The sequence below is a fragment of the Coturnix japonica genome, chromosome 1 (assembly GCF_001577835.2).
Source record: "Coturnix japonica isolate 7356 chromosome 1, Coturnix japonica 2.1, whole genome shotgun sequence".
In the NCBI taxonomy this organism is placed as follows: domain Eukaryota; kingdom Metazoa; phylum Chordata; class Aves; order Galliformes; family Phasianidae; genus Coturnix; species Coturnix japonica.
The window spans coordinates 158,913,953-158,931,039 of NC_029516.1; the positions used below are offsets into that span (position 1 = coordinate 158,913,953).

The 17,087-nt window shown below is 35.4% G+C and overlaps 1 protein-coding gene across 10 annotated transcripts in view; it reads right to left on the minus strand.

Moving 5' to 3' along the window:
- Positions 1-17,087, minus strand: part of SGCG (sarcoglycan gamma) — a 103,591-nt gene that overhangs the window by 27,526 nt on the left and 58,978 nt on the right. For all 10 annotated transcript variants that reach the window (XM_015852141.1, XM_015852142.2, XM_015852137.2 and 7 more), the window contains 2 exons: positions 10,664-10,765; positions 7,503-7,590 (listed from right to left, as the gene is read on the minus strand). In XM_015852141.1, the coding sequence (XP_015707627.1) occupies positions 7,503-7,590; positions 10,664-10,765 (190 nt within the window). The remainder of the gene's footprint in view (positions 1-7,502; positions 7,591-10,663; positions 10,766-17,087) is intronic.

Consider the following 17,087-nt stretch of genomic DNA (forward strand, 5'->3'; position numbering starts at 1 on the left):
AGATGTCACATGAATTTTTAGGTGAATGGGTTATCTTTGCTGTTTAGGATGACTAATTATTGCCCATTGCTACTTTACACTTCCTCACATGCATTTCTGATGGAGAGCTCACTGATCATCACATCACATCACATATGTCTTGACACTGAGGATGCCAGCGTAAATGATGAAAAATGGTTTCATGACCCTTTAATAAATGGTTTTATTCTAAGGCATGTGACCTTTCCAGTCGTTCCTGTAGTGCATCGCCATAAATCTCTGCAAATGGGAGCACTGCTAAGTTGTCTTCCTTTCTGTTTCTTCTCCTCACTCCTCACTCTCTTGGCTGGTTTTCCAAAGAGGGAAAGTCTTATGCTTTGTAATTCCATTTTGAAGTTCTTCCCTTCTGTTGCTACCAAACCTTTGAGATCCAGTGCAATATAATGCAGAAGGATCTTTTATCAAAAAGAAGGCTTATAATAACTGCTAATAACACAAAGACTTAACATCAACAAAATTGGTAGTATGTTGGCAAATTCTTCAAATCCAGTTAGTTCTGCCTAGAATTAAGCAGTTCTAGTCTGTCTTTAGATTTTATGGAAGAAAAAGCTTTCAAGCACCGAGCTTTTTAAACTTCAGATCTTTCTTAGTCTCTTACCATGTGTGACTTTGAAAACTTATGGCTGTCACCTACACTGTGTGGTTCTTTCTTCTCCTACCACCCAGAATCATCAAAGTTTTGAATATAAGCAAAAATCTCGTGCTTTGGGGTACTGCTATGCAATTGAATTTTTTTGTTAATTATTATATTAAAACACCTTATTTAAAATAAGATCTCATTAAAAGTGTATTAAAAATGTAATACTCCTACAGATTCAGTTCTAGCTCTGTAAGTAATAAAGTACCAATAAACGCAAAGCCATTACATTTAGAGCCATAAAATTAATCAAATTTTCATATGGAATGGTATAGAAGTGCTTGGTAATCTTTTATTAGAACAAATGCATTATTACAAAGTACATGTACTATGTTGGATATATATACATTTTATCTCCATATCATGCAACTCTTATCAGCTTAGAAGCACTTCCTATAAAGGATATAAGCACACCTAATTGCTAGCACTTCTTACACTTTGTTATTCTGTACAGTTCAACAAAAACCTTTGAAAGATCTTTGAAAATCTGGTTCTGAATGATCAGCATGAATACTAATCATATATACACTTGCAACCCAATCTAGTATGGTTTAGGTGGCACTATTTCTCCTTCTCAGTATGAGGTAACTGAATGTCTTTATACATCTGAACATTTTTATTGCCTTGTTTAAGTAAAAAAGGAAAATAAAATCATGAAATACATGATTGTAAAATTTAGTACTGCAGGTAGAAACAACAGCAGGAACAGAATAACAGTGACTTGATCAAAAGTATATGATGTCATCATTTCTGTTGTAATTCCTTAGCAAAAACTTTAATATTCTTTATAAAGATTATAGTTTAATTCTATAAAGTTCTTTATGTTTTAATTCTATTAAAGAATACCTTATCTTCTGTATAATGAGTAATTGTATTACCTTTTCTTCCTCCAGTTATTCTTATAAGCTGTGGGTTAATTTTCATAAGATCAACCTAATATTGGCCTTTAAGATTAGTGTCTGTGTATGACTGCTGGATCTGGGCATAAGACTCAAGGTGAGAGAACCAGTTAAACAGAAAGAGAATGACTCACAGATGTTTAGTGCCATTATGTGTACTGCGGTATGCCCAGACCAGCCTTTAGCTTCTTAGAGATGCCCTTGAGTACCTAAGACTAGGGCTAGGTCTGAGGTCTTTAAGTGAACTTAGCCCTTGCAGAGTGCCAGCTGAAGACAAAGCCATAGACAGATGCAAGTCAGAAGGCAGCTCTGGAGTTTGCTTCATCCAACTGCCAGTGCACAGCAGGACCAGCTTGGCTGGAAGTTAGCTCAGCGTGCTCAGGTATAATGTTAACACCTCTAAGTAAAGGCTGTCCTCCCTGGGCAACCTATTCCAGTGCTTAGACATTTTCATAGCGATGTTTTCCATGCTTATGTCCAGTCACACTTTGTCTTACAGCAGCTGTTGCCTCCTGCCATTGTTCAGTTTATTTTTCTGTGTGAAGAATCAGGCTCTAGCCCTCCCCTGGGTAGCAGGAGGCAGCAATTAGAAACCCCTCTTCTCTGCAGGTCAAAGTAAACATCACCTTCTTCAGCCACTTATTTTTCATGCCATATCAGTGACTCCCTCTGTGTGGAAGTCTCCCAATTTGCTGATAGCTCTGCCATGCTGGAGGAGGTGAAGTCGAACACAGTATTCCAGCTGTAATCTCAGGAGTGGGATTAATGCAGCCCAGTATGCTATGAGACCTCATTGCCACAAGGGTACACTACAGATACACGTCTGACAGTTCACTAGGGTGGGGGCTCTTTTTCTGCAGACCTGATGTAGAAAGATAGAAATCTTCATTATTTTTTGGCTGCTAACTGCCACTGAGAGTCGAGTCACCTTTAAAAAGAAAGCACTGTTTCACTTTATACCAGCATTTCAGATACACTTAATTATCCTAATTCCATAAAAGATTTTAGTCACAATAAATTTCAGCTATTTTAAGTTAGCCTTTATGAAGTCATCTAGTGTTAAACAGTGCCAATAATTCAATCTTCTTATTACTTTAAGGGACAAAAGTACCGATTCCTCATATTTAGCACTAACTACTATCCTAAAATTCTCCCCGTGACTTATGTTAATGCTTACTACATGATAGGAAGCAAAATATGTTGTTTGGCATTTTAAGTTTACTGAAGACTGCAGAAGTGGAGGAAGATATAAAGCATCTAATAATTTGATTTTCTTCACCTATTTTGAATTCCTTATTCCCATGAAGATAAAGGAGGGATGGAAGGAAACTACTCGGTTGAGTAATTGCTCTCTGACAAGAGGAAGGTATACATGATCTTGTTCTTTTCCCATATAATAATTCACATAAACACAATTTCCTAAATGTTAGCTTCTTTTCAGAGCTAAACTATCTTGACTTACACATGTGTTTTTCTTTCTTCAAGACACAAAAGAAGGAGCAACGCAGGACTCAAATCCTCTTGGACAGGTTAAATTTCCCCTAAACTGTGAAGCTTGCATATTTAAGCAACTACCTGATTGATTAACTTTTAGAGAACTTTAAAGTTTGGTTTAAGTTAGCTTTGCTGACCCTGAAGATCATCACATATTTCTTTACAGAGGTTATTACATTTGGGGCCAACATGTCAATCTGCTATGGTAAGCACCTCACATAGGACATAAACACCCATGAATGGTATTTTCTTTTTTCAGAAAAGAGTATCATTCAAGCCTAAATATTAAACTGGTTGTAATGACTAAATCACCATTTATATATATTAGCTTTTGTGGAGACATACTCAGCTAGCTTTAATTTAAATGCACACTGATTACCACTTAGTATTTCCCATGATTTCTTCTAACATTTTCCAAAATTATAACCATTTAAATACACAGTTGCCTCACAAAAGTCTAGGAGTGTATGCATTTAATATAGAACAGAGACACATCTGTCACATATTAAACAGGAAATTAGGAAAAAAATTATCAGCCACCTGCTATTCTCTAAATTTTGCCTGATCTGAGTCAACTAAGCTTCCCTTTTAAATAAAACTGGAATGTGTGCCTCAGTATGATCAGATTCATTGGCAGCTAAAAGCATTATACCCTGGAGGTAAAAAATCCCTACTTTCATCCGCTTGGAACAAATAATGTAGGTTCTTGATCATAGGAAGACTTAATCACCTCAAAAATACTTCAGTGAAGCTTGCAATTTATCTTTCTATTAATTACTCCTATGTTGTATCTTTCCTTCTTATAACCCAGCTGGACAGCAATTAAAGTTGTGCAAATAATAATCTTGCTGCAGTACAAAGATCTTCAAGAAATATGTTCTGGCTTTTATCTTAAAGATAAGAAAGAACTTATTTGGACAAAAATGAAGTTTGTAATGAAAGCCTTCTGGGAAAAGTAAAGAAGGAAAAGCTAAATGATTTTACAATGCTATTAATTAACTCAAGTTTATAAAACTAGCTTCAGGGTTTTCCCTATAAAAACACCATCAAGCTCCTCTTCCACACATCATGCTTCATTAACACTGTTTTCTTCCTATTATGTCTCTAATGAAAAAAATACCATTGCTTGAGAATGAAATATCAAAACGCTGATAGAAAAAAACAGTAATAATTTGACATTGGAGAGCAATAGTTTACAGATGGCAATTAACGCCAATGAATCCACATCTGAGGTACTGACAAACACCTGCTTCCACAGAATGTTGTTCCTGCCTGAAAGAAGAGGGTAGGTTGGCCTAGTTGTATATGAAAAGGGTCTGTAATTCTATTTTCAGACTGCATAAGCCATTTTGAATTTTACCATATTCACATGCTTACACAGTATTGCTGATTTCATGTTTCAAAGTGCAGAACAGCTTCATAACATAGTTATCAAAATCAATTCCCTCTAGTTTTAATAATTTGAACTGAACTCATGGCCTGAAGATACTGACACCACTGTTTCTTGGTGTAAATCACGGGTTTCCAACTTTTTTGCTTGCCTGTGTTACACAGAGTGAAGAAAAATTGTCTTGGGCTGCATAGTTGCTCTGAAAGTAATGCCTCCTATTTAATTACATGGAAATTACAACAGATTCATGAGCACAAGAGCACTATTTGATAGAGCAGATTCTCAGCTACAAAATTCATGTAGCACAGGAATTTTTTCATCACAGTCACCACCATTAGTTGTGCATTTTCATCCGTGATAAACAAGGACCTCCCTAATGCATTCCAAAATACCTGTACTAGTGGAGGCAACCTACTCTTGCCACAGCTAAAATGCACCATCCACCATGCTACTGGACTCACATCCACTGCTTGGTCTCCTTAAACATTCAACAATCCTTGATGAATGCCAGCAGGTGACAGCTTTTCTATATGAAGGAACTCAGTGTTTGGTTGTTTTATATTCTTTAATTTATTTTTTATGCTTTTTAATATTATTACTATTTTTTTTTTTTTTTTTCCTGACAGGCTGTCAAACATATTTGCTTTCACTGAGGCTTCTGAAAATCAGTGTAATTATGGAACAAAGTGTAAAACACAGCAAAGTCTGCAGCATTCATAAAGAGCCACAATGTCCACATAATTTCAGCAAGATGTATGGCAAGATGTATAAGAATGTAAAAGCTTTAAAATAAGTGCTCTAAGGATAAAATAAAAGCTGCTCACATTTGAAGTGATTCATGACAGAAACCTTGTTCATTCTAGGATAATACGTGTTATTTTCATGTGAAGAATTCCATGGAAACTCTTCAAGATTAGTTTCACATCTCTCCTGTGACTGCTATTGAAGATACTATTAAAATCACATTTAGTAAGTCATTAAAATATTTAGCAGATCATCTGAATCACAATCTTCTGTAAGTTAAAAGATATTTTTGTTATGATTTTATGAGTGAGATTATATTCTCATCTTTGGAATGATCTCAAACTTATGCATAAGTCTGCTTCTCTATGGTAACTGTTCATACTGACAAAATGAATGGAATATTAGGCAATTTCAGTGCGATGGCAATTGTTAAAGGCATTGATTCTTTAGCAAAGGCTTGTGCATATGAATTGAATTAACTACACAACTATTTTTCAGAATTCTTATAGGGGAACATCATCTTATATACATACATTTTGACTGGCTATGAAGAACAGCTCAAAATTTCAAGCAATTTGTAGATAGTCGTTTACTCTGGTAGACTGTTGCTTGCCCAGGTCACTGCTGCTTGACCGCATCTTTAGGTATTAAGATTTCTTTACAGTATTAACACCTCATTGGCCATCCAGCACTTTTCATTCAGTCTAAAATTAGTATTATTTAATACTAGTAATATTTCATGTTAGTATTTACACTGGTGCGAACTACCCCAGTTATCATCATTTAAGACCAATTATTAATGAATTTGATAAACAGTCAGAAAGAAATTACTCTGACATGAATAAATTTCAAGTAGTATGTAAATACATTTTCATCACTTTCTTTTGATATACTTTGATTTTCTCAGGCTCAGATTGTTATTCAGCTCTCTTACCTAAATATATACTGTAGCAGGTCTGAAAAGAGCAGGCCAAAGTGATGTCAGAAGTTCCCTGCTTCAGTGTTGAACCTGAGATGCTTTAATAGTCAAACTTCCTTTAAGAGATTTGAAATGCAGGTCTTGTAGCTTAAACCCTACTCTTTCCTACTCTTTGCCTAAGCCAGGTACAGCATGCCTGGACAGCACCAACTATTGGGCATTCCCTTGAGAACAGTTTAAGAGGCAGAAGATCACAAGATAAACAGAATCACAGAATGGTAGGGGTTGGAAGGGACTTCCAGAGATCATTGAGTCTGACCCCCTCCCAAAGGAGGTTCCCTACACCAGGTCACGCAGGCAGGCGTCCAAGCACATTAAGGTCTGATACTAGTTGCTTTGCTAGGCTTCATTTTCCAAAGGTATGATCCATACTCAGTGGCCAGCACAATAATAAAAATAGTTTTCAGTAAAATATGTTGTGTACACTACATTCAGCACTACATTTCTCTTTGTCAATAAGAATGACACACTACAGGTGACTATTTCAAACCTCAATTATAGTACATCAGTGCCTGTATTTTTTCCCTGCAACTCTTCTTATTCTTAACGCAGAAATATCTCCATGAGAAGTGAGAGATCTTCTTCCTACCAGTGGTAAGTCATGTTTTTAGCTTGAAATATGGAGGAGCATTATCTCCACAGGGGCACAGTTCTCTAAGTGCGTTGTGAGTACAGTAAAATATGGTAATAGAATTGAGTCTGGCAGAAACCAGAACAGCTTTTTTCCCTTTTATGCAAAAGCACCTACTAATGATGGGGTCACTCACCTGCTAAGCACCTACACTCAATTCATAATATTCACACACATTTACATTACAACATTCCTTTTGGCAGTTCTAGCTCATGCAGGTGGGACACAGCTTGTCAAAAAAATCATCAGGCTTTTGGGTTACTATATAACAAGATTTTATCAACAAGTTTTGCAAATTGGACAGGGATGAAGTTGGACAAATTAGTGTGGTGTTAAGTGATCTGCTCTGCAGTCAGCCCTTCCCAAAAGCAATCCTGAGAACTTCTCATCAGTCAGGATGGGGACTGGATCTCAGCACAGGTAAACAGCCAGTGCCACGATGTGAGTCCACAAACAGAATGGAGTGGAAAAATCACCTGCATATATTCCTCATCACTGAAATTTTGACCATGTGATATGTAAAGTTTTGATCATGTAGTCACTGTTGGTATTTATTAAGTTGTAAGCAAATTATTCAAATATGGCCCAAACAATAATAAAAAGAAAATCATGTTTAACTATTCGTATCATCCAAGATCCCTAGAAGTATTTATAAAAGTATTTCTAAAATAAGTGATAGTAAGACTTACCCACGTTTAATCTGCCTGTGACTTCTCCATTAGAGTTGCGAGCATTCACAGTCACATTGTGAGTAGACTGGAGAAGCAGTGATGAGTCCTGAAGTATGGAGAAAAAACTACAGATTCAGCAGAATGCTTAGAATTGTAAACAATTCTCAAAATACATAGTCTTATGTTTATATTAAATCCGTCACTGAAAGAGCTTTGCAGTTACAAAATCATCCACAGATGTTATCAAATAATTTGGACAAACATTTTTGATTATTTAAATGATAACAGATTTAAAATAAGAAAGCAATTATAGAAAACATTTCCAGTGGCCAAAAGCTACAATACTGGGCTGATGAACATGAATGATAACATATTATTTCTTGGGAAAAAAAATTGTTTGAATATTACATTTGCTACTTTTCCATACACAACAGAGACTTCCTACAAGGTCAAAGTATTAGGGAACATGTGATACAAAGAGGGTATTAGCAAGCTGCTTGTTTGTGACCTCAAAGTGCATCCTTGTTCCCAGATAACCAGTTGGGTTTCTAATTGCTGAAATATTGTAAATCATGCTTAGAGCTTGAGTTAACCTGATAATTTTGTACACATTTTATGCTAAGTATTTTGCTGTTAAAACTTACCCAGTAACAGTGGTAAAAGCCATGTGTGATTTGGAGTGCAATTTAGATATTTTTATTAAAATTAATGTAGGAAGATGTAGTAACTGCTCAAAAGAAGTTACTAAATAAGCAAGACAAATGAAATGTGCTTTATAAATTGTAACACATAGCAGTTATTAAATCATTATTGATTCATGAGTTATGTCGGCCAACAAAGATCAGGTAAATATATTATGTTTAAGTACTTATGCTAAATCACCCACAGAGCTGGTCATCTCTGTTAAACTTATTTGACTGCTGTCCATTTAAAAAGTGAATTATTCTTTTGTTATATTGATTGTAAGTATGAATAAATGACATTGTAGACCTGCAACTTCCACATGTTGTTGACTAATTAAAATCTAGTAACATATTTCTAAATGTGAATCTTTCATCCTGCTATGAATATGTATAAGATAAAATGGAATGGTATTGCCCACAATGCTGTGTTGGCATAATGAAGGCATAAAGTTGTAATAGGCTCCAGAGATGATGCATAGCAAGTTGATTTTCTGCTACATATTTTCTTAGCACTTTGGAGGCCTCATTAGGTGAGAAAAGCTGTTAGAATATTGCAAAGAGAAAACACTTAAGGCAAGAGAGAAAGCTGCTATGATAGCCCAATTCTCTAACAGATGAACTTAGTAAAAGAAGCCATAACAAATAAGCAACTTTATGATAATAAATATATAGAGTGACACTCAGGAGAGCAAGCTACAGGCAATTAAGCCTCTCTGGAGGCTTATGCTCAATCGAGTTTAAATGTTTTAAAAACAAGGAAGCAAGCTAACAAGCAAGCAAACAAACAAAACCCTGATGAACGATCAGTTCATAGGGGGCAGAGACATCCAGTAGCCTCCAGGCTCTAATTAATACATGCTACTAATGATCACGATGGGTCATTAGACAGCTAAGCGTATATTAGATGCTGCCACACCTCTTGCTTTCCATATTGTACTAAATCTACTAGAAGATGGAAGGAATACTAAAAGAGCTTAAAGGGCAGCTGAACATTGCACAAGTATTTTTCTGGGCAGAGGAAATAAAGTACTAGCTATGTTGGTTTTAAAAAGTTACATGTCTTATTGGATAAACAACCTCAAGGGAAATTCATATAAGCACAGTGTTCTCACTGCTTATGAGGCAGAAGAGAACACAATATAAGAGACAAAGTGAAAATACAGATTTAGTAATGGGATCTCTATGTCTAAATGAACTGTTCTTCCTACTGGAAATATTTACTGCAGAAAGAGAGAAAAGGAAAAGCTTAATAGACAGAAGGTACACTGGTACCACTTGAATTTCGGTCACGGAGCATTTCAACAAACTCATTCGAAACTCTGCATCAACTATGTTATCTGATACATTTATTTAATTTTTCTCTTGCTGTACTGATTCCAACGCTAACTATCTCATTAGTTACAGAAGTCTCAGACCTGAATGAGACTCATACCATTCCTTTCAGTGACCTGGTGAGGATGGTTAATGTGTCTGATGGAATGAAAAAGTCAAATTTGGCTTTTAATCTCATTGAGAAGGCCCTTATTCTGTGAAATGTCCCACTGGTTGGTTATATTGTTCATTACTCTTTGATGAGTTTGGATGACAGAAGATATTTCTGAAAAGTATTTCTTTTTGTTGGCAAGAAACCGATATTACTCTCTCAAACTGCCAGTATACCTATGCAAGTTTCAGTATTCATGTAAATAACTCAAAATGAATTCAGGTTTTTCTTCTTAATGAAAAATTCAGTACTCCAATTGAAACTTGCCATACAACACTCTTACACACTTAGACTGTGTTAAAGTCAATATCTGCTTAAGAAATGCTTTCTTCGACCAAGTATGCTATTCATATTTTCCCTCAATAATAATACAATTTTCTGTCTATGTAAGCAAAATTGAATCTGAAATCTTTCGATTTAGTTATGTAGATTTTATAAACACACATATTTAAAGTGTCACACTTTTAATATTGCTGCCCAAGATCTGGCAAAAATTGAGTTTATTAGAGAAATAATAGTTTTTCCTATGAGATCTTATAATTTTATATATATTTAAAGAGTTTTATGAGCTTTTAATGAACGAATAAACAAAACAAGCAGTTTCATGGGGTAGCATGAAAGAAAAACAGTCTCAGTAAAAATAATAAATGTTCTACACACTCCTAAAATTTTAGCATCACTTGTGTACATTGACCTTTCCAATTCATTTTTGAGCAGTTTTTAAGCATATACCTAAAAAGAAGTTAAATCTGCAGCAATATCTGTTCAGTAACGCAATGATCATGCTTGTAAAATATTTATTGTATTCTTGCATCGTACATTTAATTCAATGTTCATATATATCTAAAAAGCATGGAAAATTTTGTGCATATAGTATATACTTCATTAATATATATATATACACATATATACATTATTTTTTCTCAGACAGGTAACTAGACTTACCATAAACCCAACTGTTAATTATTGCATTAATTTTATTCCAGCACCATATAGAACAATTATTTGCTTACCACTCGAGAATGGATTTCTTTGGCATAAAGTGGGAATAAGAATTCAGATTCTCCCTCCAAACGAAGGCCTTCTTTTGTAACACGTAGATGCCCCATTCCAGTCTAAGGAGAAGTAACAATTATGTGCATTTTAAAACTGTTACTCTATTTGTTTATTTGTTTTCATTTCATAAACTGAACATTTCCAGAGCTCCCTGCCTCAAACCTATGGATAAATGTACTCACAACTCATTTAAAATGGTCAGAATTTCTCATTTATTCCTGGAGCACTTTTCTTTAATGAATTCTAGCTTTCAAGAAACATTGAAGTAGGTATTTTTAAGGAAAAATACAATTTTGCAGTCATTATCTCAGAAGGAAATGATCTCGTACTGCCTGTGCTGAAGTATCTTTAGTATTTTCCTTCTAAACATGCAATGAACAATAAAGTTTTACACAAGGCTCAAAACCAAATCTTATGGTCGGTCACAACTCATCATCTATCAGTGGTACACTTCAAACAGGATGCAATACTTCTAAGCCTATTGAAAAGACAAAGGGAGATTTATATTTGCATCTGTTTTCAATAATGGATTAAAAAACAATAGTTTTTTCTTTCTTGAATCTATTTATTTCTCTTCTGACTGTAGGCTCAGGCTCCACCTCTCACACTATTACATTCCTTTCTGTCACTTGCGAGTTTTTGTACTTTCCTTTCTCTCCAAGTCTCCCTCCCCTATCAGTTTTAGCCCAGTTCCACTTGCTACCCTTTCCAACCAGTTTAAAACTTTTCCCTTCCTTCACCACAGAATTCTTTACCACAGAACTGATAATGTGAAAAATGAAGACTTTCAGACTTCCCACAGGTATCACCTTCTTCATTATTACCTTATTTATTATTTTATATGCAAAGTGTTAAGTAACATGTATAACCACAATTCAGTGAAAAATACTTGGTAATTATTCCTTTATAGGGTTGAAGAGAGATGAAAAGAAACAAGCATGGCTTATACTTTGTAAGGTAGGAAATACTCATGTTAGCAGCTCATTCCACAGAAGAAGATTCCTTTTCAGCATGGATTTATTTAAGGAAAGAAGCTTTTAAAATAGCTATTTATGGAACCTGTTATTTAGTTTCAAGTATTTTACTGCTTTGAAATACGCAACGTACTGACTTTTCACAATGGCACTAGATCCAATTTCTAAATTCTAGGACACTGCAAAGCTTTTAAAAAGTAGCTAGTATAAACTGATACATCTCATGAGGCGAAACTAAAATAATGCCCATGATGAGCCACCTATGGCTTTTGTAAGCACAATTCCTAGGCACCACTGAGTGATATAGGGATATGTTTTTCTGACTTGAAACACAGAACAGAGATAATTTCAACAGTATAAAAAAACAGAGGTGTTAAGGCAAACCGTTTTGAAAAATAAGAACACATCAGAATTTTTTAAAGAAATACCATAAACAAAAGCCCTGAATTTAATGAACTAAAGGTAAGATCTGATTATCTGCTCTCATCTCAAGTCTTTTCTTATTAGGTGAAAGGATATTATAATAAACTTGTCCTTGAATAAAAATATTTCTGTTGACTTGAATGTAAGTTAGATACAGACTGATGCAGTTATATCACATGAGAGGGAAAAAAGTGAATGTTTCATTAAACAGAATAGATGTATGGCAAACCTGCACTCCTGTTATCCTGATGGTGGTGACTATCAATGCTTGATTGTGCCAGTCTTGAGCTCTAACACACCATTGTGCATATCATCCTGAGACTCCTATGCTGTCTACTTACCTTCACAAAGGTTCACATTTGCTCTCAGCAAAGCAGGTACTAAGCTATATAGGAAATGGTAAAAAAATAAAATGGTAACTCTCTGTAGACACATAGCAGATTTTGCAGATGCTGCAAGCTTACTGATATGGGAACTGCTGGCAGCTACTAAAACCTTATACAGGGAAGATGCAATTCAGCATTAATGTTCTCAACAGTTATTCATTTCAAAACTGTCAGATACTAACTGGTCTAACAGTATGCCTTCCAGAGCAGTAAAAGACTTTTTTTATTACTTGAAAATGCTCCTGAGTAGGTAAAGACTTATAGAAAGAGAGACGAGATTCTATAGTAAATGTAAGCTCTGAGAGTATTCAAGCCCCATAAAAGCTCACCAAAAAGTTCCTTGATTCAGAACCTTGATGTAGGATATCTGACTACTATTCAATCAGTTACCTCCATATAGGTACTCCAAGCTGTCTAAAATAAGTAGTGACCACCACTCAAATCTTAGGTAAGGAACATTTGCATGGGAAGACCATCTTGGATGGACTGTCATTCTCTTAGACTCTGGAACATGATCAATGTGAAACAATTTTCATCTGAAATACTAGGGAAGCAGTTGTGTTCTCCACAAAACTGATAGAAATGTTCAGAATGTCCACAAGATCTGGAAAGGTCCTTCCACTTCTTCCAGAGGACGACAAAAGGATAGAGTCCCTCAAGATCCAAAGGACCTCTAAAATGGTGAGATGTGGATTTGACAGATGTACAACTCAGTGGGTAAGGAATTGGCAGGATGGTTGCACTCAAAGGTCTGTAGTCAATGGCTTGATGTCTAAGTAGAGATCAATGATGTGTGATGATCCTCATCAGCTAGTACTGGGACCAACACTATTTGTATCTTCCTTAGTGACATGGACTGTGGGATTGAGTGCACCCAAAGCAAATCTGCAGTGCCAAGCTGTGTAACCAATACTCAGCATACTGAAGGTGGGGGATGCCATCCAGAGGAAACTTGACAGGTTCAAGAGGTGGCCTTATATGAATGAGGTTGGGTGCAAGGGTATATGGGTTAGAGCAATCCTAATACATGAATACAGGCTGGAAGATGAGTGGATAAAGAACAGTCCTGTGGAGAAGGACTTGGGGGTAGTGATGGAGGAAAAGCTTGACATGAAGCAGCAGTGTGCCCTTGCACCCCAGAAAGTCAGGGCTGAATCAAAAGCATGACTAGCAAGGTGAGGGAGGTAATTCCCCCACTTCTGCTTTGGTTTTGCAGGTGAAGATCCACCTACAGGACTGTATCCACATCTGTGGCCTGCAGGATAGTAAAGACATTGACCTGTTAGAGCACATCCAGAGGAGGGTCACAAAGACGATCAAGAGGACTGTAGCACCTCTCCTATTAAGAAAGACAGAGAAAGTTGTAGTCATTTAGACTAGAGTAGATAAGGTTTTGGTGTGAAATTTATACACAGCTTTCAACACTGAAAGGGAGCTTAGAGAAAGGACGGGGAGAGACTCTATCAGGGAATGTAGTGCTAATATAAGGGATAATGGTTTTAAAGTAAAAGAGGGTAAATTTAGATTAGACGTCAGGAAGGAATTCTTCACCATGAGGATGGTGAGATACTGGCACAGGCTGCCTGGAGATAATGTGGATGTTCCATCCCTTGGAGGTGTTCAAGGTCAGGCCTGAAGGCTTTGGACAACCTGATCTAGTAGGAGATGTCCCTGTATATTGCTGTGGGTTGGATCTGAACAGTGTTTAAGGTCCCTTCCAAACCAACCCATTTTATGATTCTATGACCAAGAAGGTCACATGTAAAGAAGAGCACATAACTTTGGGTATATCAACAGTAGTAACAAACAGCTGTAACTCCAGGGCTCTTGCACTTGTAATGGCTTGCTAAGATGAGCACCATGCAGACTATTGCTTAAAGATTCGGAAGAGAATCAAACATACATTCAGGATTTATTTTACAAGCCAATGTAATAATATAGAAATCTGCTGTTGTAGGCATGTGGCCCTTAGAGATGAGTTTAGGCACAAGGAACTTTCATTCAGTTTATAATGTTTCTAGACATCTAAATTCAATCAGTAACCTTCATTTTCCTACCAGCATATAAACTGATACACATCTGTACTCAATATACGGGAAAAAAATCTGCTCTTATTGTATCATATCATCAAGGCTTCTGCACCTTCTCAGCTTGTTACACTCAGACTCCTCTAAGTAAAGGAAAATAAGCTTGTGGTCAATACAGTAGTTAAGAGATGTAAAAAACAAACAAAAACAAAACAAACAAACAAACAAACAAAAGCATGTTTTCTATTTTTGGGAAGAAATAAAATACTGGAAAGAAAAGCACATCCATATATTAGGATGGCTGAAACAATAAAATCTTTAATTTAAATCAAACATTTGTTTTAACATACACATCTCAAATTTAAGTATTTCTTGTCTCAGGCTTCAGTTCAGCTTCCCATATATTCCAAGTTTTCTTAACAAAAAGTCCACACAATAATTGCCAATAATAATATTCAGTTCAAAGCAGATTGGATGCAGTATTCCCTTGCAGGTAAGTACTTTTTCTTACTTACTGGATACTTAGATTGTATGTTTAGGTCAACCCAGGGAAAGACCTTGGCAAGTTCGAACTGAAACACCATTTGTTGTGCCCCAAAGGTAGCTCAATTAATGGCTTTATAGATCCAGCTTTCACTGCAGTATTTCTTGCAGCTATTACTATTTAGAGAACTTGCTTTGCAAACAAGACTGAACTGTTTCATTGAGATAATAGGGCTGTGGGTAGAGATTGTTAAAGAGCAATCAGCAAAAACAGGATTGGTAATGAATCTGATGAAACTCTCTGTTTGACTTACAATATCTATTTTCGTGCTAAGTACGTGCTTGGTATAATAACATTACGGATGCCTCATCTCATTTTCTTTTGCAAGGACTCTGTTTCCTAAGCTCAGATAGAAAAGGTTATCCAACTTTTGTTCTCAGATGACAATGGAGTCTTTTCTGTCAAGAATACTGGTCAAATCAGAGTGGTTAGCAACAGCAAGCATTCTTGGTACAGAAGTTAATCCCACCTGACCCACAAAATGCTGGATAAAGATTGAAACGCAACTTTCAGACATGCTTAGAATGACAGCTGGTAATATTCCAATATATCATGATCTAGAAAAGTAAATGGCCACTCAGAGCTCAAGAGTTTTATAAGGAAGCCTATGGAAGATGCCAGAAACATTTTTACTTCATATAAAATAGAATTAATATTTATGATGCAGACTTTTGAGATAATTTTCTGTAGTAACATGTAGAATAGCAGTCCTTCTGAAATAAATATATTAACTACAACAAGTATTGCTCAAGAGGGGAAAAACAGCTTCTCAAAACAGTTTCAGGTCGAGCTTCATTTTCTTTTTTAGAAAGGACCAAGTTCTTCACTTCAGACAGACAGTTCAAAGCTGGATAATTGCTAATAAAAATCCCATTACATCCGGCATTATATTCTCTGTGACTGATTTAGTCAACTTTAGAAATACATGCTGCTGTTATGCATATTTATTCATGAATGGAGTTTTCTTTAAATCGACTAATTAATCTATAATTATAACATTTACAATCATGAAGCTTAGCCAAAGAAAAGGAATTAGATTTCTTCTATTTGTAAAGCTTGTCAAAGACTTTTTTTTTTTTTTTTTTTTAATTTTCCCTGAATAATACATTTCTTGAGTATCTCTGATGAATAAGGGATATTTGCATGGTATACATGATTACAGAGACTTTGGATTTATCCAGTAATGTAATCCTACCATTTGTACTAGGGGACAAATCATCTTTGGGTCTCAGCACCTTTTGTAAGTACACAGTGTCAGACATCTCCAGCCTGACAGAATCTGCTGTCTAAAGAGTCGGAATGACAAAAATGTGAGATGAGAAAAGGACAAAGAGACGACACATCTCTCAAGAAGCCCTGTTGAAATCCATGTGAAATGAATGAATTAAATATTTTATCTCATGTTTCGTCTTGAGGCTATAATGAAGATTCTAAATTTATATACTAATATAAATGGCAATGATTGCAACTAAAAATAATTAATCTCTAATAACAACCCAACCCATATAGATTTTTTTTTTTTAATATAAAAATAAAACCACCTTCTATAATGGTTCTCTATTGACATTATTGATAAGAAAATTGCTGTAGTTCCTACAGAGTACAGTGGGAATCTACTTCTTTTTCAATTTTTTTTTATCATAGTAAATCCTAGTGTGGAACTGACAATAATACCTCCTTTACCACAGCAGCATTAATACAGCTAAATGTTATGAATTAATAATATCGTAACTTAAGATGTATATCGCATACATCAATTATACCATATGTCAAATAAATAATAGTAATGACAAAGAAATGAAGTATGAAGTTGAAATATGAGAGCTTTTTGAAATTCTCTTTTAGTTATACTTAGAATTTATTTGACAAGTGGTACAAATTCTTGCCCTACTCTGTATGATCTGATCACACGTTTACAAAGATACAACACTTTTTTTTTTTTTCCTTCAATTTTGGTTAAAGATGAATTAAAACATTTTTGAAAAGAACTTATCTGTTTTGCGCCTGTGAAGCCAATGTTTCAAAAT